The sequence below is a fragment of the Rosa rugosa genome, chromosome 4 (genome assembly GCF_958449725.1).
Source record: "Rosa rugosa chromosome 4, drRosRugo1.1, whole genome shotgun sequence".
NCBI lineage: Eukaryota > Viridiplantae > Streptophyta > Magnoliopsida > Rosales > Rosaceae > Rosa > Rosa rugosa.
The window spans coordinates 18,537,789-18,562,130 of record NC_084823.1 but is presented as its reverse complement, the minus strand read 5'-3'; the positions used below and the strand labels follow the sequence as shown (position 1 = coordinate 18,562,130).

General features: G+C 37.3%; 1 protein-coding gene and 1 long non-coding RNA gene across 2 annotated transcripts; both read right to left on the bottom strand.

The window, feature by feature from the left end:
* Positions 1 to 7,100: 7,100 nt before the first annotated feature.
* LOC133745942 (uncharacterized) lies at positions 7,101 to 8,896 on the bottom strand. Its single transcript, XR_009863871.1, has 2 exons — positions 7,446 to 8,896; positions 7,101 to 7,370 (listed from the first exon to the last, which is right to left on the bottom strand). It is a non-coding gene; the product is annotated as an uncharacterized LOC133745942 (long non-coding RNA).
* Positions 8,897 to 17,200: 8,304 nt separating this feature from the next.
* Positions 17,201 to 23,927, bottom strand: LOC133746558 (WAT1-related protein At1g25270-like). The gene is made up of 7 exons (XM_062174725.1): positions 23,544 to 23,927; positions 23,348 to 23,410; positions 22,147 to 22,263; positions 21,806 to 22,073; positions 21,187 to 21,345; positions 20,932 to 21,083; positions 17,201 to 17,555 (listed from the first exon to the last, which is right to left on the bottom strand). The coding sequence occupies exons 1-7, from the start codon at positions 23,756 to 23,758 to the stop codon at positions 17,345 to 17,347; spliced, it is 1,185 nt and encodes a 394-aa protein (XP_062030709.1). The 5' UTR covers positions 23,759 to 23,927; the 3' UTR covers positions 17,201 to 17,344.
* Between the last annotated feature and the right edge of the window lie 415 nt (positions 23,928 to 24,342).

Here is a 24,342-nt window from a genome sequence, read left to right as displayed (position 1 = left end):
CATGGTCAGTAACTTGGTCAGTGACAGTGACTTAGAGAATTCAGAAGATGTCTAAAACTTGAATGAGCTGCAAAAGATCTATAAAATTAATATTTCATTAAGGAAAACTAAACATAACAGTGACATTATAAAAAAATACAAAAAACTAATTGATTCAGTAAGCTCTATATTCAATCCAGTTTACAATTGGCCAGTGACTTGCATCCTAAGCCCTAAATTCCGCAAATGTCTTGGTTATATGAGCTCTATATTTGCAGAGATCCAAGTTATTGTAATTAGAAAATTTTTGGTTCAGCGTCTTCAGATTCCACTTGCGACAGATGCGTTTGCAAAGTGGTTATGGCTCTGCCAAAGCATTCAAATAGAGTATATAATCAGTTTCAGGACAATAATCATCCATACCAAGTGGCAGATCTTTATTAGTACATATGTAACAAGAACTATATACAACTATATATCTCACCTGAAACTGGAATGCTGTGACGCCTTTTTCATGTTCAACACTCCCTGAAATGAAGAAAATAATAATTAATTTGAAAGTCCTAACAATCTTACATTATCTTTCAAGCAGGAGAGAAAATTTTAGGCTTATCTGATATCTTCAATTCTTTACTCCTTATCCTGACTCGAGACTCAAGATTAGCTCATGTTATTATAACAAAGTAATTTAATACCTATCCACTTCTACAATGTATCTTAAATTTAGCCTTTTCTTCTTATTTTAGTTCTCACTTGGCCATGTTAAATGACAATTCCGCTTATAATTTCTCAGCCACATGACCAAACCAAGCCAATTTAGCACCAGAGAACAGTGACTTGAGGTATATTGTAGAAGTGGATATGCATGAAAAATATATCAATACCTTTGGTCACTTTTGGCTTTCCTTCCAGCTTCATCATGATTCAGATTAACTGCAATTTACCACCACTATGCATAAGTCATTATGAATCAACACAATTATAAACTAAGCATTGAAATAAATGTCGTCGCATCAGAGTTCACTTCCAATGCTTCAATTGATGTCAAAATTATCATTTCTAATTTCGCCATCTATCATTGATGCCAATCAGCACCCCTAGATAAGCCACATTTGAAGCTCTGCAATTTGGCTCTCTAATCTCACAAGCACTATCTACAACGGCTGATGTTTACATTGGTGATGCTGAGACATTCGCATTCCACGTAGAGATCAACCAGCTTGTTCGCTTGATCATCAATACCTTTACAGCAACAAAGAAATATTCCTAGGCCAACTTATCAGCAATTGCAATGATGTAAGTCTCCAATCTCTTTCTCTGTTACAATATTTCAGTCCAATACTTAGTTAAATGAAACGCTATGCTTCAAAAAGTTGCAACTAAAAGCACTCGTTTTGTACTTTTTAGGCCTTGGACAAAATTAGACAGATAATAGCAAGCTTGATGCTCAACCGGAGTTTTTCATCAGGCTCGTCCCTGATAAGACCAACAATACCCTCTCTATCATTGACAGCGGTATCGGCATGACCAAAGCAGGTAATTAAAAATTTAGATTTCTTTCGAGTTATAACTTATATCCTGCTGTTCTATGTTTTACCAAGAAAATCTAAGTATATAATTACAAAAGATCATTAGCTGTTAGTTGTGTTGTAAACTTGTCATCTACTGTTGAAATTTTCCATTAACTACTTAATCAAAGGAGTGAAGTTTGTATGATTAATCGAGAATAACTATATGCTGGATTGATGATAAACAAGTATCTAACTGTACCAAACTAAATAACCTTTTGCAATATATGAAAGGTCATTGGGGGTTCGATCTAATTGGAATATACTCATGTATATGTAGATTTGGTGAACAACTTGGATACAAGGTCGGGGACCAAGGAGTACAGAACCACAAATCAAGCCTAGAAAGGGAAACACCAATACAAAGGCATCTAAAAGCAAAACCCCTACAGCGATCCAGATGTTGAGAACAAAGCAATAGCAATAAAATCAGAGAAGGTTGAATTTGATGGAAAATCAATCAGGAATAAACAGATCACGAAAGTAACTCAGTTAATGACTAAGTCAAGCATGGAAATGAAGCCGAACCTGATGGTTACCACACGGTTCACAGTCAGAGTAAGGCACATAAGTGACTGTACTCCTTGTATCCACAATCAGAGCGACAATCTGAGGTGTTGTCCTAATCCACAGCCGCGTCGTGTAGTACCTGATTCCAATTCCAAGTTCCAGAACCTTCAATTCACTACAATTACAAATACCAGAGCTGAAAAAAACTAGGGAGAATTGAGAAGAGAATCAAACCCGTTGGTAAGGATATTATCGTAGAGCCTCATGTGCCCGTTTGGCTATGATCTCTGGAGATGTCGATCGTCGAAGGCTCGCCGGATTGCTGGCACCGCTTCAAGAACTCACCCACTGATCCGAAGGACGCGTCGTTTGTGGTGACCCGAGAGGGGGTCCCACAGCGCCGCGACTCCGAGCCAATGAGGAATCGACATGTCACGAATGGCATCTCGATAGCTCATCAACCCGAAACCGCAAGGCTTTTTGAGTTTAGGTTGTTGGTTTACAAAACACTTTCTTGGACAAATCATTCTAGCAACCTAACAACACATTTTCAAAAGCGGAATTCGAAATGGGCTAAGAGTTTTGGGCTTGCGATCGGAACCCAATTTGGAAAATAAAAACAGATCACTAAGTAACTACAAGTATGGGAGACGCGCCCCAGGGTTACGGGTCTCCCGGAATTTTTGTAAACGAGTAGGAAATAAATAAAAAGTAAATAAACAAGCTACTACAAAATCCGATTAAGGACCAAAACCTTCTTTTGATAAAACTAAAGAGAAACGCGCCAAGCCGTGCCATGTGCCTCCCCTGTACGCTTCCCGACCACATGCTCGAAACCTGCACACTATAATAGGGGTGAGCTTTCGTCCTCGCATGCCCAATAGGGGCCGACCCAACCATGCTAGGTTTGAAAGATAATATACTTGAAAATATTTACTACATAATATTGTACACATTTATTGAAAAATGCTTTAAGAAAAGTGGCAACCACAAACATTTGTTTTCTTTCATAAAACATATGCAGTATGCTTCACACACTTGGAGCTCCGAGATACTTACCTGCCGGCTAAAATAAAACAAATCGGTGACCGACCTGTTTCGTCCTGAATTCGAGAACCAGCCAACTACTCTGTAGTACTTCCGACTACAAGTAGCGAAAGTGTCCATTTCCTGGCCCTGAGTCTCCTATGACTGGTTCACTGTCTATACTCACTTTTTCTCGACAAACATAGGAGCACGGCCCCCTCCGGAGGTTCACGGTTATCGACACCGTGGGATCCCTAGGAATCTACTCGTCTAGGTCCCATTCACTTTCAGGTCACAAGTACAAACATACAGTGGGTACAATATCTCAACATGCAAGTCTAGCCTCAGTTTTCACAATAAGCAATTATCAGTTATGGAAACACGGATATCACGAGGCATCGACCAATGAACAACCAAAAACGTACTTGCAGGCAACATATTAATATACTAGAGCATTCCACATATAGAAAAGCCTCTAACAAGGAAGGGACAGCTCACCCTACCTGGAATTGGAGTGCTCGCCCAAACTTAGCTTCATTTCAGATTTTCGATACTTCTTCCAATTTCATGGGCACACGCTCGAGTCCCTTAACAAAAATTGTATCCGATAAGTAATTAATTCATAACTCACTTTAAAATTCACCAAATAACCCATGATCAATAATTAGTAGAAACCATTCCCGAATAATTCACTTAGAATAGTAAGCTCATTCGGGATATGGTGATTGGTGATCATGCTTCTTTCGATAATATAGTTCTAGTCAATTATTTGATGCCATTCACTAGCATTCCTTTCTTAAGTAACAAATACACTCACCATTCCCGAATGATCCAAGCAAGGTTCTAAAAAACGCTAGGCGCTAGTCGGGCGGTGACTCAGGGACTAGCGCCTAGTGGCCTAGGCGGGGTGTAACGTCCCGAACCTGAATTCACCGGTTTACTAGTCATTTGGACGGTAAACGATATTTATTTTCACTTTTATTGTCATTTCAGCACTTTTAGTGGCCCTAAAAGTTGACTTTTTATTTGGGTCAAAATTTGAGAAATTGTTCTTCATGAAAGTTGTAGAGGACGTTAAACCGAGCGCGTGCATATGTGGTACGTAAAAATCGGAGTTCGTATGCGAAAGTTATAAGCGAAATACAAAAGTTACTGTTCATGTAGTAAGTTTCTATAAATAGCCAAGTTACTATGGTAAGTTTCCATTTTCGGTAACTTACCGAGCTCTCTCTCTGCTCTCTCCCCGATTCTGTCATCCCCTCCGACCTCTTCACCTTCTTCCGGCCATAACTCCTTCATCCGGCGACGGATTTTGACGTGTAAGATGTCGTTGGAAAGCTCTCTTCCCTCTCTTCATTTCTATGGTGGTTTGGTGATTGATTCTGGACTGTGGAAGGTGCAGCAACGAGAAGAAGAGGACGGTCACTGTAGCAGATCGGGATTTCCATCGATTTCCGGCGATTCCGGCCGTCTCCGGCCACCAATTTGGCGTCGAAGGTTCGGTTTTTGACATAGATCATTTCCCCTAAGGTCTTTCATTTCAATTTGCAGTGTAGAGGTCGAATTAACGATTTGCAATTTCTAGGGTTCTTGGAATTTCTGGAAAATTTTCACCGGCCAAATTGGAGCTCTTCCAGGTAAAATTGGAACTTGTTGTAGTTGAGAAAGAGGTTGGGTTTGTTGAGTAGATGGTGCTGCCAAATTTTGGTGGCCACCGGAGGTGGTTGCCAGTGGCGCGTGGGGCCCACGCGCTGCCACTGTTGGTGGCGCGTGGAGGCGTGTAGGGCAGTGTTTTAATTTCAGTTTTTAGCCCATTAAATTGTATATATGTTGTAGTGCTTGTATGTGAAGTTTGGAGGAGTTTGGAATTGTTTGTGAATTTCCAAAGTTTGAAGTTTTGTGATGGAATTGTGGGAAATCCGGCCGTCAGATTTCCTTCGTTTTCATTGTGGAATATGTAGATTGAGGAATTGGTGTTGTGGAAGATATTTGGGTGGAATTTGAGAAGTATTGGAGATAGAGATTTTCGGGTTTCGTTTAGGTTCGTATTTATTTTATCGGATTGCCGTTTACGGAAATATAATTGTGTACAGGGCAATGTTGCGAGCTACGGCTAGATGAAGGAACTCGTTTGCGTGGTCGCCCAATAGTACTGTGAGTGGACGTTTGTTTTTGAATATTGATGCATGTATTTATTTTCGAATTAATGTTTTATTAATTATCATATTATTTTAGTTTCGGATATGATTTCGGTTTTGGAATATTTCTTGGATTTTCCATCATGATTTTTGGAACGTGAGTTTTATTCGCCCGGATTTGAACTTGTGATTTAAGTGATTTTCGACGAATTATTTTTCCGAGGTGATTTCCGGAATTTATTAATATATTTTATTCGTCGATATTGAGATTTCTGGAATATTTTTCGAAATGAGATTTCGATGGAATTATATTTCTTGTTTATTTATTGACTTTCGATTTTGGCATTGGGAATGCCTTATTGTTAATCTAGTTATTCTTTTAGCGTGTGGGACACGTTGTTGCTTTATACGACTTTTACGAGAATTTCCGGGTACGGTTGGGAATCGTACCCGTGTTTTCTTTATTCGTGGGACATGGGGAAGCCTTATAGATTTACTGGATTTTTTATGGTTTTTACCCGCCATACCTGGGTCGTCATATTTATTGCTAGCTAGCCTATTAGTACTCCTCCCTGCTTACTATGTGTTTGTGGGTGAGTAAGAGCAGAGCATGGGATGCTCCAGAGTGTGGGACACTCCGACCCGAGCCTGGGAGGCTCCCTTCTTTCGTATGGTGAAACTTCTTCCCCATATTTTATCGTTGCTTGACTAGCGGGGCTAGTCCGATTTTCACTGTAGCCAGCGGGGCTGGTCTTATCTTCTTGAGAAACGAGATTTCAGTTTTACGATATATTATTTTTGAATGTTTTGACTAGCGAGGCTAGTCGGTTTATCGTTTTGAAATCCTTGGTTTTAAAGCTAAATGTGTTTTACCATTTGTGCATGCATCGAGGTTTTTAATGAAATAAATGTGGGAAAGTATGAAATCCTTTTTCTTTTAAATTGTTTATTTTTGTCCACTCACGCTAACGTTTTTCGTCTACTTTCCCCTGGGCCTTTCGGTTTCTAATGCCCAGTTTGCAGGAGTTATTAGTTGAGGTCGGGCGTACATGGATCGAGGCATAGTTGACGAATAGCTTCCGCACTTCTTTGTTTGGCTCTGATCTATTGTGGGTTACTATTTTGGGTAGTCCACTTTAGGGGTGACTCGACCAGTTCTCGGTAGAGTTATCTCTAAGGTGGGCCCCGCAGGGCCACCTCGGATTTCAGGGTGAAATTCGAGGCGGGTCCTGTCACGGGGACTAGGCGGTTTTTTTTTTTTTAAATTTTAAATTATTTTTATGACATATAATAATATAAATAACAATATTTAAAGTCTAAAAATTAATTATAAATATAAAAATAGTCAAAATATAGAATAAATTAGGGTTTACGACCACCTAGGCCCCGCCTAGCACCACCGCCTAGCCCGCCTAGTCCCCGCCTAGCCCGCCTAGTAGCCCAGCGCCTAAGGGAAACGCCTAGGCCAAAATCGGAGCGGTTCCTTGCCGCCTAGCGCCTAGGCGGCCGCCTAGGCCGTTTTTTAGAACACTGGATCCAAGTGACATGGCATTTGAACCATTTGAGATATGGTGATTATGCTTAGCACTTTGACCTTCATTTCTTTACCCCTTTTTATTTTAAGAAAACAAAAGACAATTTCCATTCCCGAACAATACATTAAATAAATTTCTCTCAATTTTCAGGGCATGGAGAATTTAAGAAATCAATGGTCCATGATTGAATATTAGGTCAACTCGTTAGACCTTCTATTTTCATTGATACACCTTAGTTTCCTTAATTCCCCTTTTTAATCATCAAAGTATTTACTAAATGGATTTCCCTTTTTGGTTACTTAACCAAATTATTCCTCAACCAAAAACCTACACCAATTACCAAATTTAGCATCCAACTTTCTTTCCATTCTCATTTATCAATCCTTAAGTCATAACGCTAAAGCACCGATTACATTCTTGTACAACATTTCATTTGTCACAACACCCATCACTTTACTAACTTTGCACATTCTCAACAAACCCAAACTACAGCAGAATACATCCAAGATAATTTCACCACCGGTAAAACCAAAATCCAGAACCTTACCATTCTCCTTTCCAAATTAGCAATCCATTGTAGCTGCATTCCACCATCGACAACCGTTTTGAAACACCTAACGAGCATAACAAAATCAGCAGTCCAATTCTTAACCAAATTCACATCCAAACATGGAGTTCGTAACCCTTACCTCAGTCCATTCTCAATGGAAACTGACCCTACACTTCTCTTCTCCAAAACCTTACAATCTCGCAGACCTCAATTCCTCCAAATCAAACAACAAGTTATTAGGGTTCACTCTACTGAAACCAGAAGCTCCAGCTAAATAGAAATCGCGAAATTACCTAATCGAGAAGTCCTGACGATTTCCGGCGATCGTGAGCGACGGATCTACGGTGGTTCACGCGCCTGGGGCGGCGCGTGCAGCGCGTACGGCTGCTCCAGTCGGAATCGGAGGTCGGGGTCCTAGGGCTTTGAAGCACCGTGAAGCCTTGATACCAGCTACGGAGGTTGCTTAGCTCGATTCGAGCTGGAGATCGGAAAACGAGGGCCTACAGGGCCGAGGCCTCCGACAATGCTGGTACGGCGGTCTCCCGGCATCGATGGGTGATGATGCTCATGGGTTTCGCTCTTCCTTGTTTACTGAGTCGGACGGTGGTGTATGGTCGGAAATTGAAGAAAGTGGAGGAGCAGTAGTGTTGCGACGATGGTGGTCGTGTACGGTGGCTGTGGGCGATGCATGTCGAAAGGTGAGGCTCGAGTTTGGTCGGTTTTGGGTGCTGGATCGAGTGGTGGTGGCGGTGAGTGGAGAAAGTGATCAAAAGTACCCTTTCCGGCTAGGCATGGTGGCGGAAACTGTGGTGGTTGCATGCGGTAGCTGGAGGCGGCGCATGCCGATGATTCTTGCTGGGTTTAGGTCGGAATTGGGTCCTGTTTTGATTGGTGGTGGTGGTGACTAGAGGTGGTGGCCGGAGCTGGGGTCTCCGGTGGTGGCAGAGGGAAGAAGAAGAGAGAACACGGGGATAGGGGAGAGAAGAGAACGGCTGAGAGTGAGGGAGAGACTGTTTTGGGATTTTAGGGTTTTTGTTCCTATTTATACTTGTACATGCGAAATAACAAATATACCCCTGCGACGAATTCAACCAACAATTGAGTCGGGTTTTGAGCTCGCTTCTTTATTCGTTTTTCGTCACTAATTTTCTTAGTCGACTCCGTCGTATGCCCAAAACTCGAATTACTAAAAACTCAATTTGTATCCTTCCATAATAATCCCGACAATCTTTTGCTTCAATAAACCTTAGTAATTCTTTAGGCCCAATTGGAAGGACATTGGCCCAAACTTTAGTTTTCGATCCAAACTTAATTCAAATAGCCCAATTGGTAGTCTCGATACCTAAAAATGTCCAAAAATCGATTCCTTCACTAAAATCACCTTGTGTAAAAATCTTATTGGCGAAAATTACCTTCTAAAACTTAAACAAAAATTTTCGGGGGCTCACATCGTTCTTCGACATTGACACTCGAGAGAGGAGGTCTGTGATTCTGTGGAGGAGGAGAAGAATATAGAGAGTGAATTGGCTTGAAGGGCAGAATCGGAATCAAAAAAATTAAAAATTGACCTTTTTTAACATCATCTCATTATTAATAAGGACTAAATTAATATTACTAACAATTCATAATGGATCTTTTTATCAAGTGGGAAACTAGGTGATCTTTTTATCATTTCACACTCTAATGTGACCTTTTCCGTCATTTCCCTTTTAATTTTTCCTTTTTTTTTCTTTTTTCTTTTTCCTTTTTAATGACCATCGTATTCTGCTGCATCAGTAGCGCCATCCAGATCGACCCGAAACCCCAATTCTTGTTCTCCACGCCAGCGGCCATTTTTCTTTTCCATCACTATTCTTCTTCTTCACTTCTGGTTTTTGTCAACTTGGCCATCAAAAACCACCATTTCAACCAAACCCAAAATCCAAATGACCATTTTGAGCAACCAAAAACCTCAGAGTTTGAAAAAATAGTAGTTTTCAGTGAAAAGTTAAAAAATAGTAATTTTCAGTGAAAATTTTCCAAATTGAGGCTTGATGTGGAGAGAGAAAGTGGGATTTGAGTGGGAGAGAGAGAAGTAGGCTGTGAAAACAAGAGGGAAGTGGTTTAGCGGCGAATTTCCGAGCTGATTGGGAAACAGATGGGTTGTGGAGTTTGATCGGAATGGGATTGGTGGGTTGAGGAAGTAGAAAGTAGGCAAAACGAACAAGAAAAAAGAACTTAAAAAGGAAAAAAAAAATTAAAAAGGAACAAGAAAAAAAGAAGAAATAGAAAAAAAGAAATTAAAAATGAAAAATAAAAAAGGAAAAAAAGGAATTAAAAAGGAAAAAAGAAATGAAAAAGAAAAAAGAAAAAAGGAAAAAAAGAAATTAAAAAGAAAGAAAAAAAGGAAAAATGAAAAAAAAAGGAAAAAAGAAATTAAAAAGGAAAAAGAAAAAAATGAAAAAAAGAAATTAAAAAGGAAAAAGAAAAAAGAAAAAAAAAAGAAATTAAAATGGAAAAAGAAAAAAGAAAAAAAAAGAAAAGAAAAAAAATAAAAATAAAAAAAGGAAAAATGAAATTAAAAAGGGAAAAGAAAAAAGAAATTAAAAAGGAAAAAAATAAATTAAAAAGGAAAAAAAAGAAATAACTGAGGGGTATATTGGACATTTCACCCAAGGCCAATTTCTAATTTCCCGCGGAAATGACCTTTTTAGACGGAAATTGAGACCTCATGGACTTTTCAGATTAAATTGGAATGTCAGGGACTGAAACGATGAGAGAGGCATAGTACAGGGACTAAACAAACTTTAGCCCTTTTTTTTTTAACATATTTTGTTCTATTTTTTGCTGGAAATTTTGGCCTATCCCAGCTCTATCACGACATCAATCAATTGGAATTTGAAAATATAAAATTTCGAACATTAATTTGCAAGTCCTTCAAAATTCACACTTTCAATATGGTCTGCAAGATGAAAACTAAAAACTTATAGGAAAAAAAAACCACAATGTTAAACAAATACATTAACTAAATAAATAAAAGTTGAACAGTTAGCTAATAAACCAAACAGTACGTTTCTGACAATTCAATCATCACCAAGATGCATTGTTTCTTCTTTGCTAGACATAGTGGCATCACCAAGTTGAACAATTTCGTTGGTAAGTTCATTGTCATCGTCAAGTTGCACTGTTTTTGAGAATATATTAGTCATTCTTTCAGGATGTGGCAATTGATCACAATGCTGGAAATGGTATTGATACTTCAAGTACAAGCTTTTAGCTTTATCATTTGCATGGTAAATCCAATTTGGTGTAACCGGTGGCAATGGGTGCCCAGGCAATAAACATATATGTGTTGAAATTAAGAAGTTTCATTAGTCACATAAAATGATATATATGGAATTTATTAGCAAATTGATCCATGTTACTCCTCACCTAAACAAAATGATCGTTGTTCACAAATCCAAGGCCAATCTCACGTAAATTTACTTCCATTAGTTTTCCCTCGCTGTATTCACGTAATGGGAGAAATGTGAAGCACTGACCATCTGATAAGTTGACAACCACTACTCCATAACAAGTTGCAATCAAATGCCCATGCCCCATGTCTGGTAGAACAATCCATTTTCGTTTAGGTGCAATATTGGATGCAGAATGGTTAATTCGTTTACAAAGTTTTGTCCACAGCACTTTGTCCTCCATAAAGAGCTTCATAAAGCTCAAGCATGCCTTTTAGCTCATTTAGCAAATCAGTTCGCACTTTACGCCAATGTTTTCTACCAAATCCCAAAGCCAATGCCACAACTCTAAAACCACAATTACCATCATTTTCGACATCCATTGAACCGATAATATATATATGGTAGCATGCCAAATATGAACTGTACTGTATACTTCTGAGTTAGCTCAAACCTCATATCCTTCTGAGCCAGCTTATCTGCTTGTGAAAAGATAATACTATACATAAAACAACTAGTAAATTATTCAAAAAATTCAAGTAAATATTACTAAAAGCATATTTGTATCGTACCTTACTTTCCTCTGAGTGGTCATTACTTGCCTTTGCATTTGACTTATGTGAGACTTTTTGAACACTTGGAAGAGGCGAATGGGTCTCACGCTCAGACAACACTGTATTTATAATTTCAAAACCGGATGGCAAACGACGAGTGCTACTATCTTCCTTTCTTGGACGCCCTTTGGTCTTTTTCTTTTCAGCTGGCTCCTTAAGTATAGTAGAGCTCGAATTTATCAGCTCATCAATCTTTACTAAGAAGTCTTGTATCCTCATTTTGTTCTTCAACCCATTCTGCCAATCGTTCCAATTCTGCTTTTAAATGAACCTTTTCGTGCACTTTCGAGTCTTCCACTATTGCCCCGATATATAATTTTCTCCAGTGGTGATGCACAGGTGTAATTGGTATGGGACGATCACAACGCTTATATTCAGCTATCTCATGCGCACATGGTAACCCATGTGTTTTACGTATGGCACAATTACATGATGCAAGTTCTGATCTAATATCATCAGGCTTATGTAATCCAAAAAAAAAAAAAAAATCCTGCTATCAGACCTAGACACAGCCTCGCATTGTATAAATTTATCTCCATATAGAAGGTTGCCAACATAATATCATGTGTCAATCAGTATATTAGTACACAATGATTCTGTTGTCAGCATATTCTTTATTTCCTATATATCTAAAAAGTTATATTCCAAAATCATTAAAGAGATTAACATAAACCTCTATACAACATACTTTGTAATTTGACATTTAACTCTAATAATGACATGAGAACTGATCATGACCAACACCAAGCACTATAATTAAATGAACCAAAGAGTAGCAGATAAAAGTGACAAACACTGATTTCATGTTCATGTTCAGTAAGCTATGACACTGATTTCACAATTTACTATGATTCAAGTTCCGATCTAATTTCTATTGTGATTAAAATAAATCTAAAATTCAATGAGAGCTTACTTGTTCACTTTATAGACGATCTTGTTTAATGCCGTAATCGACACAAATCCTATCAACTCTCTCAAGTATGCATGCTTGAACTCATGTTGCACAAAAGATCGACTTTTTTTTCAAATGAAGCCTTAACTTCAGTATGATGCAAACACAATAATGAGTGGATGTGCTCCCATGATACATTGAAGTCAAGTTAGAAAGATCTAAGTTCTCGCTTAAGCTTTGCATGCGCACTCTCCGCCCTGATCAAGAAATAAATTGATATGTTAAAAAGATAAGAATGACAAAGTTGAAATGAGGCAATGTATAAATATTACCGATTCGAAGTCTTTGCACCAAGATGCATATATGTAGTTGTTTGTCCATGCTGCAATGAACATTTCCTTATACTTGTTCAGCCAATTGGTCTTCAAATAATTTATCTCCTTAGGAAATGCAAAGAATTTTGATTTCAAAAGTTGTAAGGCTATGTACATACTCATCCTCAGTGCTACAATGCACCAAGCTAGGCCAATCATTATTAAATGCTTCCCACCTTTCTTTTGTTGTGAATTTTTCTTTGCATTTTCTCATCACATTCTTACCAATGTGCCACTTACATAAAATCTGATGAGTATCGGGAAAGACATTTTCAGTGGCTTTCATAACTGCTAATTCCTGATCAATGACAATTACCCCAAGCATAGAATCCTCATCCATAAGTGTCCTTAACCTACTCAATGCCCATCTATAATTATCTTCTGCCTCCTTTGACATGTAAACAAACGCAACATTGAAAGTTTGCTCAGTGCATGTAAGCCCACAATCTCAAAAAGTGGAGACGATACATGTTTATCTTAAAGGTGCAATCCATGATAAGTACATGTGGGAATGTACGTAGCATTTGAAGACTGAATAGATGACACCAAAACAAAGCAGTGACCACGTGATCTTTGCTTCTATGAAGCTCAATATAATGATCATCGCAAAAATTCTTTAGTAATTGTTGCATTTGAGCTCTGCATGGACCCAGCGATAATCTGAGCAAAATACCTAGCATTGTATATAGTTCTCATCGTTGATGTATTACTTGGATCTCGGCTCTTTATGGCAATCAATATATCCTTATGGCAATCAAATTTTTTTTTGAAAGGGGTTTGGAACCCACCCTAGCTAAGAGGCTCAGCCCCACGCCCGGTTTCATTTATTATATTAATATTTAGATTTTGCATCGGGGGGGGGGGGGGGGGACATAAAACTTGAACCTCGAGCTACATAAGAACAATTACACATATCCTCGTAGAGAATATCCTGAATAATAGCAGAAGTCTCCTCACGTTCATCCTAACATGTAGGTTAAACCCTCATGCAACAATCGCCCTCACGTTCATCCTACTCACTACGCAATGGAAGACTAACAAGTTTCTAAACATATAACTGCAACAGCAAGATACATCTCAGCTTCAATCACGTTCATCCTAACTTGTAGGTTAAACCCTTACACCATTAAATAGTACACCCGGTTGCAACAACAAATCAGGTAAGCTTATGAAAGCTCGTGTGAGTAAACTCAAAACAACCAAACAGAAGCACATGCTTAAACCATCTCAACCTAACAAAAATGATATGCAATTATCATAACAAAAACATCAAGTTCATATCCTACAATATCATGCTCAAGTAAGTTAACTCAAAACTAAAACTAACATTTAGGTTAAACCCTTACACCATTGAATAGTACACCCGGTTGCAACAACAAATCAGGTAAGCTTATGAAAGCTCGTGTGAGTAAACTCAAAACAACCAAACAGAAGCACATGCTTAAACCATCTCAACCTAATTAACAAAAATGATATGCAATTATCGTAACAAAAACATCAAGTTCATATCCTACAATATCATGCTTAAGTAAGTTAACTCAAAACTAAAACCCACATGCTTTGACTCTCAACTCATGCATCTAATTTCACAAAACTTCAACTAAACAATCAAACTCAAGTAACATTTTAAAACATTTAAAACCCCAATAATCCAAAATCATCCTCCATTTAACAAAACTAAATAATTGTCACCTCAGTGACCTATCACAACCATTGAAAACTCAACCACCCCTTCTCAAAAAAATGTAATGCACTCATAATTTAAACTAAGTAAAAAGTAATCACTGCATATGAATTAGTTCAGGAGCTGACATCAAAAGCACACAACCAAAATCATAGTAATCACTGCATAGAAAATTAGTTCAAGAGACTACATTAAAATCAAATAAATAAAATGACTTTTAATCCCTGCATTAGAAAATTAGTTCAAGAGATTACATTAAAACCAATCAATTCAGAAATAGTAATCCCGACATAAAATTTAGTTTAGGAGATTACAAAAGAAAACAAACAATTCAATAATAGAAATAAACTAAAAATCAATACTTGTTCATCTACTGATAACACAAAACACCACAACAATTAATCTTAACATGAATCACTCAACAATAATTCATATCCCTTATTCAACAATCATCATACAATTTATCACCACTTTGGTACTACTGTATCGATTATCACCACCTTGGTACTACTGTATCGATTATCACCACCTTGGTTATCATAACTTGATATACAAATTCACCAATCTCAAACAATATAAAAAAAAGTTTCAAAATATTATTTTCACACCTCAAACCATCACCCAAAATTGTACATACTCCATTCAAAACTCAAAACCGACAAAACCATCTTTTCTTCCCAAATTCATTTGTTTCCCTCAAAATCACATTATACAACAATAATGATCAAAACACGCAAAACATAATGCTTTTCATTTCATCAAACTATTCCAACTATATTTCACAATCTACTCAATCGAAAATCATTTATAACAAATCCTTGTTTTTACTTACCAATGAACCGTTGACGTTCAAGTTCATATTTTTCAAAACAAATATTACTTGCAAGGTTTCCGGAACACTTCTAGAATCAAATCGCCTAAACAAAAGAATGATCCAACGGTCGGATCCCCAGGGATCGAAAATCGTACAAACCGAAACAGAAAATTACCAAACTCAACCAAAACATCGAACAAACATAAAACTGAACATACTTACACGTTCGTCTCAAAGAAGATAAGATAACAGAGTAAGGAACTGCACCTGGAGTGGCTGGACGCGCCACCATGCGCTGCCACAAGCGGCTGGACTGAAGCCCACACGCCGCCGGGCTGACTTCAAAACTAGAAAGATTAGGTCCACCCAACTTGAAGATCACAACACGATGAAAACCTTTCATAACTAGCACCAAGGCCGATTCTGCTTATATCGAGCTAGATCAAGCTCGAAAGATCTCAACCGCTCATCTTCAAACCTTGATTTCTTCCTCCACACTTCAGATTGATAATCAAGGTTTGCATGGATGGAACCCGAAGAAAGAGAGCTTCAAAACCTGACCAATTTCACGTCCAACAGTCGCCGAAAAATGGTGGTCCGATAGGGTCAGCGCTGCCATACTTTCTTGCATCGATCCGCCGGGCACGGTGCTTGCCGGAGGAAGAGGATGGCTGAGAGAGGTGCATGACTCAAGGACAAGTTAATATGGGCTAGTTTGGCAGCCGGAGGACACCGAAAACTCGAAATAAATCTGGGTCGGGTCTGCTGTTTTTGTCTGGATCGAGGATTTGGGGAGAGAGAGAAACTTCTGGAAAAATCCAGAAAGTTTCCAAAATGGGATAGTGAAATTTATTTTCTGATTTTCTCTATTTATAGTAAAATTTCTACAAATGGAAATAACTTCCGCTGACCATAACTTCTTCATACGATCTCTGATTTTAGCGTGCCACATATCCACAAACTCATATCGCGTGCCACATAGATCATCTCTGCAAATTTTCAGCCAAATTGATGATCGTTAAGGCATTAGTAACTACCTTAAAGCTAGTACGGTTCAGGTTTGACAGATTCAGTTCGTCCATTGGTTTAAGCGAGTTAGATACCTTAACGATCACCAATTTAGCTGAAAATTTGCATAGATGATCTATACATTAGTACCTAAAAACTGAATGGTCAAGATGTGGATATGCGACTGAAAAGTGACTCTAAACTCTAAATGCGCACTTTAATTTTAAAGAGGAGCTCCGCTCTTGATATATATATATAGACACACACACAGGCCTTCTATGCTAAGAAGGTCCTTAACTTAGCTTAAGGAACGGATTTCCATATTTTGACAACTTTTCGATCGCATATTCACATCTTAACCGTTCAGTTTTTAGGTATATATGAGTAGACCACTTCTGCAAATTTTCAGCCAAATTGATGATCAATAAGGCATCCAAAACTGCAATTTACATGAATGGTTCAGGTTGGACAGATTTGGTTCATTCGTGTAAATTAGTGTTTTGAATGCCTTAACGATCATCAGTTTGACTAAAAATTTGCAGAGATGATCTACTCATATATACCTAAAAACTGAACGGTTAAGATGTGAATATGTGATCGAAAAGTGATCAAAATATGGAAATTCATTCTTTTTTTTTTTTTTTGATTGTTCAATCACACGGTGTCCTCAAAGGCTTCCTAGGCCCAAAGACTAATCCATACTCAGGGGATTTTGTCAAAACGCTTCCTCCCCCCTGGCCACCAAGAATATATTGGGATTTAACTCCAATAAGCGTCGGCGGGGTGGAAATTCATTCCTTAAGCTAAGTTAAGGACCTCATTAACAGAGCAAGATTATATATATATTATTTATCCAGATCGAGGCCTTGCTCTGAAATTAAAGTGCGAAGTTAGAGTTTAGGGTCACTTTTCGATCTCATATCCACAACTCGACCGTTCAGTTTTTAGGTACTAATACATTATCTCTGCAAAATTTCAGCCAAATTGATGATCTTTAAGGTATCTAACTCTCTTATATCAATGGACGAACTGAACTAGTTTAGGATATATATAAACCATGCATAAAGATTAACATGATCAACTACATTCAGATTACAGAAACACAAGCATTTAAAACTTCTACCATTCAATTGCAGATCTGGATAACTTCTTAATTCAGATTACAGAACTCTCCTTATGTTTCTCCAGTACATAGCTATTTCCTCAAACATTAATGAATCAAGTTGGCAGAGTATTTGGAGCATTATTCTTTGTTTCACTCTCATTCTTGTTGTTGTTGGCTTTGTCATCTGGAGACCTTGTAACAATTTCAAGTGATTCTGCAAATTCCTCCTCAAAGCTTCTTGGCACAGATTTCATCTTTATGTCTTTGCTTTTACCCCACAGCACGGTATATAAACCACCCACGATTAATATCGATCCTAGCACGCTATAATTTCCAAATTGAACAAACAAAAATTGAAGTTAAATAAAATAAAATTAAACACATGGTTATTCATAAAGGAAATTCAGACCTAATCCACAACCAAAACAGTTAATGCCAATTATCTATTTTTTTCTCAAAAAAAAAAAAAAAAAAAAACTGTTACTGCCAAAACGATTTATCTATTCTATACTATTATTAAGAGAAGAGGTTTTTTTAGCTAAAATAAAAAATTTTGACAGATTTAATCCTGAAAGATTAAAAAACTTTGAGAATAAATTAAAGGACTAAATACTGTTTAGTCCTTGAGCTTTTGACCAAAAAACACTTCAGTCCCTGACCTTCTAATTTCACACGTTTAGTCCTTGTACTTCAAAATTTCGGACCAATAGGTCCTTTCTGTTACTCTCCGTCTAAAACCTCCGTTAAGTAGCTGACGTGGCAATTTTTCGACACCAAAGTGTCTATTATGCCCTCAGTTCTTTTTTTTTATAATTTTTTTCTTTCTCTTTTGGGAGTTTCTATTCATACCTCCAAAGTTGGCATTTGGACCTCCCAACTTAATAGACCTCCAACTTATTTTTATAGAAAACCAATTTGCTATCTATACCTCCCTAATTTTTCCACAACGCCCATTGTCCAATAAAATCAATAAAAACTTCTTCATTTGTGTTCTATTCATACCTCCAAAATCAGTAGTCGAACCTCATTCAATTTTTGAAGATTTCACAATCCTATTTTACCATTTTTACAATTAAGATGCACAAAAAAAAAAAAAAATCTCTAGTTGGTAGTCAATACAGTATTTTTCATTAAATCAATTGAATATAGAAGCACGTTGGTATACTGCTATCTGAGATGTTTAGATATTACTCCCAATTCTCAAAATTTTTAATTAAATTGAGTTTTTGGATACAAAATTTTCATCACTTAATTATGATTTACGTATAGATGCTCGTACTGAAAGTGGTCATGGTGTTCCAAAACGGATCCAACATAATGCTCCTTAGCTTGGAGAGAGACACATATTTACTAATTGCTTCGAGTTGGGAAAAAAGCGCAAGCAGCAATATAATAGGCAATGCATAGCTTAGAATTTTGCGAATTGCCTCATCGAAACATACTGTTTGTAAAGGTAAGAAGAGACTTTTTTTTTTTTTTGTCTGTGAGCTGTAACCTGTTGGTTTTGTAAGATAACCGATAGCGTGGATGTCACAGTTTCAGACCTCACTGACATCATGGGAGAGGAGGGGTGGGGTGGGGTTAAAAAAAATTATATAAAAAAAAAGTTGATTCTTTTGTGTCTTTATTGGTAATTTGGCATGAGTTGACAAAGTCAACTATAATTTGGAAAAAAAGAGAGGTACAAATACCAATTTTAGAGGTATGAAAAAAAGTTGATTCTTTTGTGTCTTTTTTATGTTCTTTTTTTTCTTTCTCATTTTTATCTCTTCTTCTTCCTTCTTCCGCCATCACCAACACCACTGCTCCGCCGCCCAAAACCCAGCTCCCCAAAAACATGATCAAATCATGTCCCTCTGTCGCCGCAATTGTCACCAACCCACCCTCCATGCCTTCACCGCAATTGTCTATCATCAAAGCCACGAAAGATTGAATTGATTTCAACTCCGGCAACCCTTCCCTCAACATCTTCCTCTGCAGCATCCCTTACACCTCCGTCCCCATTCACCACTTGCATCAACACCTCCCATAAACAAAGAAAACATAGGCAAGCCATATAACTACACAAGTTCATCCCAACTCCAAATCACAGAGTTTTAGAAACAGAAAATCAAAGGCAAGTGATATACCCACCTCAAAATCAAATCCCCTATAATTCCTAATACCCAACTCTTCGAGATACTATTTTTTCTTCCCTCTCCAATCACTGATTTCTGAGCAAAATATAGAGGAGGAGGCTGAGGTTGACGACGAAGGCAGTGGAGGACAAGCTCGATGAAGAGATCGCAGCCCTAGATTCGGTGGATGACGACGTTGGGTTGGGGTGGGTTCCTCTTCTGCGACGCCGTTCTTTCAAGCTGGGTTCCTTTTTTGCGGCGCCATCACCGTCGCTCAGCCCTCTTCTACGAGCCGGATCGGATGATGCAGAGGAGGCAGTCTGAAGCTAAAGAATCGGTTTGCAGGATAGAGGTGTAGTAGTTGTGGGGCAACATGGAGCCGTCAGTTTTTTCGGCCATTGAGAAAGGTTTGCAAGTGTTGCGATCGGGGAGGTCAGAGATGGAGATTGAAGAGATCTGTGGGGATGGGTTAGGGGGTGTTGGATTTCGCGAGGATGGAGAGGAGAAGAAATAAACAGGAAAAGAACCAAAAAAAAAAAGGATTAAAAAAGAAAAATAATTATAATTATAAAAAAAGCAGGGTATAATCGACATTTTGACACGGATGGAATGCCACGTCAGCTACTTAATGGAGGTTTTAGACGAATAATGACTGAAAGGACCTATTGGTCAAAAATTGAAGAGTATAAGGACTAAACGTGTGAAATTAGAAGGTCAGGGACTGAAGTGTTTTTTGGTCAAAAGCTCAAGGACTAAACAGTATTTAGTCCTAAATTAAATCACAAGGGTAAATATGACAATTACAAAATGAATTTTCATTACAAAAATTAAAAAAAAATTATACCACAACCCCCACTTTTCTCTCCTACTATTTTCTCCCTGCAATAACCGTTTTATTTCATTTATTTTTTTAATTTTTTAGGAAAAAAAAAGTATTACACATGCAGGACCATGTATGAAGAAGCTAGTTTTTAGTAGCTATCACAATCATTTACTTTTTGCGATAAATCGATCATTTTGTTTCTCTAGTTTAACCAACCATTCAAATATCGATGTAGCCAATTTTCGTGAAACAATGCTTGAAGAGTGACTTGAAACATAAACGCAGAACTGATGTTATAAAACTACCTTGCATTTAGCGGACAAGAGAAGTGAACGTGTGATCTGTTTTTCCGAAGAATGTCTACTTTAGATGTGCCTACATGTTTGTCTTTTTTAAATTTTTAGCATGTAAAAACCTAAATAAATAGTGTGAAGAGCAAGAATAATAGAGTCTTTTGAGGAAATTGTTGGAGCAAAAATGACCAAGTTTTTTTTCTGACAAAAAAAGAAATGACCAAGTTTTCTCTATAATACTTGTGATCTTAACATTACTAATAAGATGGGTCATGTATTGAACTTGGGCTGCTTATATCTATTTGGGCCTGATAATTGTATGGATTAATCTTGAGTTGAGTCATTGTGTATACAGATCTTGAAGGTATTATTAGTTACAGGGAAATTAATATATAGGGAATGTATTGGAGTTGTTTGAAATTCATTGAATAGTAATGAATATTGAAAACGAAGTGATCGAGTTCTACCTTCCAAGGTGCAACTTCTCATCCAAGAGCAAAGAGCCAACAAAGGCAACAAGCACAAGCACAAGAGGGTTGAAAACGGATACGAATAGCGGGCCTTTCATGCGTACACACAATGCTATAATTGTCACACTTATTCCCGTAGCCACAATCCCCTAATATATACATTTTATAAATAATGAGTTAATGAATATTCACAATCTCCTTCAAAAATAAAAAATAAAAAATAAATAAAGAAGAGGATGGACATGCATGTACCGTGTATGCAACCGCAAGGAGTCTAATATTCCAACCTAATTTCCATTGGTTCCAATCCCTCTCCATGCAAAGGGCAAAACCAACTGACTGTATCGACCCCATCAGTGACATTAGAGCTGTGCTTGAATAATAGCAAGGGTATCTCTCTCCCATTTTCGCCTATTTCCACAAAAAACAATAGCTAAATAAAGAGGAAACTTAAGTTTCTTTCTTTCAAAAAAAAAAAAAGAAGAAGAGGAAATTCAAGTTAACCTAGGAAATCATACATTTTGTGATTAAATTGTGTAGTGAAATTAAAGTTCATCTTTTGTCACTTGCAAATAATTTCTTTAAAGACCCTTGTCCAGTAAACTCATTCGATGAATATATTTGATAAATCAATTAGCTAAATGTCTTATCGTTGAGTTATGTTTGCCTTAACGTCTAGTTCTGACAATATCGTGACATGAAGAGTAAAGAAATTTAAAGTTTGTCTTTATTAGCTGCTTATTAAGTTTTTCGATGCTAAATCAATTTAAATTTTTCAAGAAGAAATAGAAAATATCACTGCAGGTTTTTCTTTTTTATGACAAAGATTTTGGATTGAAAATTATCTGTGAAATTAGAATAGGTAGATAACCTGAATAATTAGCCACAATGCATAACCTAAAGAGCTGCCGAGAGCCAGAAGACAACTCAATATACGATCTGTGAAATCTGTTCTACTGTTATGAGCTGCCACGTGGCGGCTTGGTTGATGACTTGTGTGCAAAAGGTCAACATGCGTGGACCATATGTTGATTTCCACACCTTTATAAAAGGTCAGAAGCATTGCTCCACCTATTCCCATTAATGTTCCCAACACCTTTGCCTTCCCTCCCATGCTCCTTAAGTTCAGTCTCTCCAACCTAGGCATGCATATGCAAAATGACCTTCTCTCCTCAAAGAGCCTATAATTTGAAGCGATTAATTATTATTTACCTGAAAATGACGGCCAAGACGAAAGTTATGGCCGGAATGAGTTGGGTTATGGCGCAAGTAAAAGTCGCGGATGTCAAGGCTATGCTTGCAATGTACATGTTTTGTGACATTGCCCCCCTGTATTAATTAGCATATTAATAACTAATGAAAATGCCATTAGATATGATATATATGAAGCATGCACTAAAGGCTTTTGGTAGAAAAATCTTTAGTTAAGTTTAACAAAAATCCTGAATTTTTTAAGTTTATTTTTTACAATCTAAAAATTTAAAATGTCATCTTCAAAAATCTTCAAAATGCACATGCATTTCATCGACAATAACAAAGGTATAGCACTAATTTTGAAATTAATAGGCATGTCAACATTTCATTGACAATAACAAGGGTATCAGCACTAATTTTGAAATTACTATGCATGTCAAGGTGCGATTGGTCAGTCAGATCGACAACTAGAATGGTCCTAAACTCAAGATTTTCTCCTGAACAAATTTGAACCATCAAATTTGTCATAATTAATCAGCCCTTTCAAAAAAAAAAAAACCAAGGGTATCAGCACTAATTTTGAAATTACTATGCATGTCAAGGTGCGATTGGTCAGTCGGATCGACAACTAGAATGGTCCTAAACTCAAGATTTTCTCCTGAACAAATTTGAACCATCAAATTTGTCATAATTAATCAGCCCTTTCAAAAAAAAAAAAAAACAAGGGTATCAGCACTAATTTTGAAATAAAGGTGCGATTGGTCAGTCAGATCGACAACTAGAATGGTCCTAAACTCAAGATTTGCTCCTGAACAAATTTGAACCATCAAATTTGTCATAATGAAAGTGCAAGAAAACTTTTTTTGTTTGGTCAACAACTATAACTGTACATGCAATTAAGCTGCTTTAATTATGAAGGCAGGAAGCTAGAGATCGACTAATAACTACAAAAGATATAGATAGATTCAGTCACGTACAAAGTAAACTGTGGAACTGTGGATTAGATATATGATCGATAATAATCTTCGTGGTGATAGAGAGATTGCATAAAAAATAAAAATAAAAGAAGAAGAAGAAGACGAAAAACTCGTTTTTACTTCCAATTGATCTAGTGGAGCACCAAGCTGGCTAGACCGCTACACCGGTGTACCCACTCAACTCAAGCAATAGCACACATTGATATGAGATATATGAACTTAGTTTCCTGTGGTTTGCTTACCCAAACAAGCCACACAGAAATGCTTGCAATACTACCATCCAGGTTAGCTTCGGCCTGCTCTTTCTGCATATATATGAGAAAGAGAGAGAGAGAGAGAGAAAGAGAAAGATTCATTATGAAGCCATAGTAAGAAAGAAGAAAGGAAGAAGTTTGTTTCTTCAAACATATGAAGATATATAGAGGCATGTTGTGTTACCTTTCGAAGTAAAGAGCAAAAGGAGTGAGGAAAGCGGTGGCGAAGAGGAAGCGATAAGCAATAACAAGATTGGTGTTCATGCCATCGTTGGCGGCGAGTTTGTATAAAACGTTGACTCCGGCGAAGGTTACCTGAACCGCCACCATTAACAGCACTAGCTTCAGGCCATGCAGAGCATTGCAAAGCTCAATCCAGGTACCCCCCATCATCATCATCGATCATGCACTCACTATCTGTGAGTGAGAGAGAGAGAGAGAGAGCAATATTTATGGAGGAGGAGTGAATTGAATTGTGTATTAATTGATCGTAGGGAAATGAGATTTTTAAGGGTAGCTAGGTATCTAGCTAGTACAGCTAGTGTCTTTGTGCTTCTAGCTTCTTTGGTTGCTCCCCACGTCACTACCTATACGTACCACATGGAGGAGATTCGACGAGCCACTAAATATCAGTGCATTCTTTTTCTCCAAATTGAAAATTCATCATCCTACCAAAATAAAATTAAACGTAAAATTCAAAAGCTTCTAATTTGGTGAAAAATAAAAGTTTTGTTTTTTTTTAAAGCATAAAACGTCACCATTTAATTAAAGTGAAATCAAGCCATATTTGAGATTACTTCTTTTTTGAAAAAATTAGCTTTTGTCTAAAATTTTAAATTTTATTGTGTTTGGTAAATGAAAAAAAAAAAAACAGCTACAATTGAAAATTATAGGTCACTAACAACAAATTTTAGAAGCAACTCAAATGTTACTTTTAGAAGTTGATTTCGATCAAAACACGCTCTGAAGTTGTTTTATGTACT

What these genes read in the sequence shown, in the direction of transcription:
- LOC133746558 (XM_062174725.1), bottom strand. Translation starts at nt 23,758, where the DNA reads ATGATGATGATGGGGGGTACCTGGATTGAGCTTTGCAATGCTCTGCAT. An exon ending in TTTGCTCTTTACTTCGAAAG is followed by an intron (nt 23,411 to 23,543) that starts GTAACACAACAT and finishes ATATATATGCAG; the next exon opens with AAAGAGCAGGCCGAAGCTAA. An exon ending in GAGAAGTTGCACCTTGGAAG is followed by an intron (nt 17,556 to 20,931) that starts GTAGAACTCGAT and finishes TGGAAATTATAG; the next exon opens with CGTGCTAGGATCGATATTAA.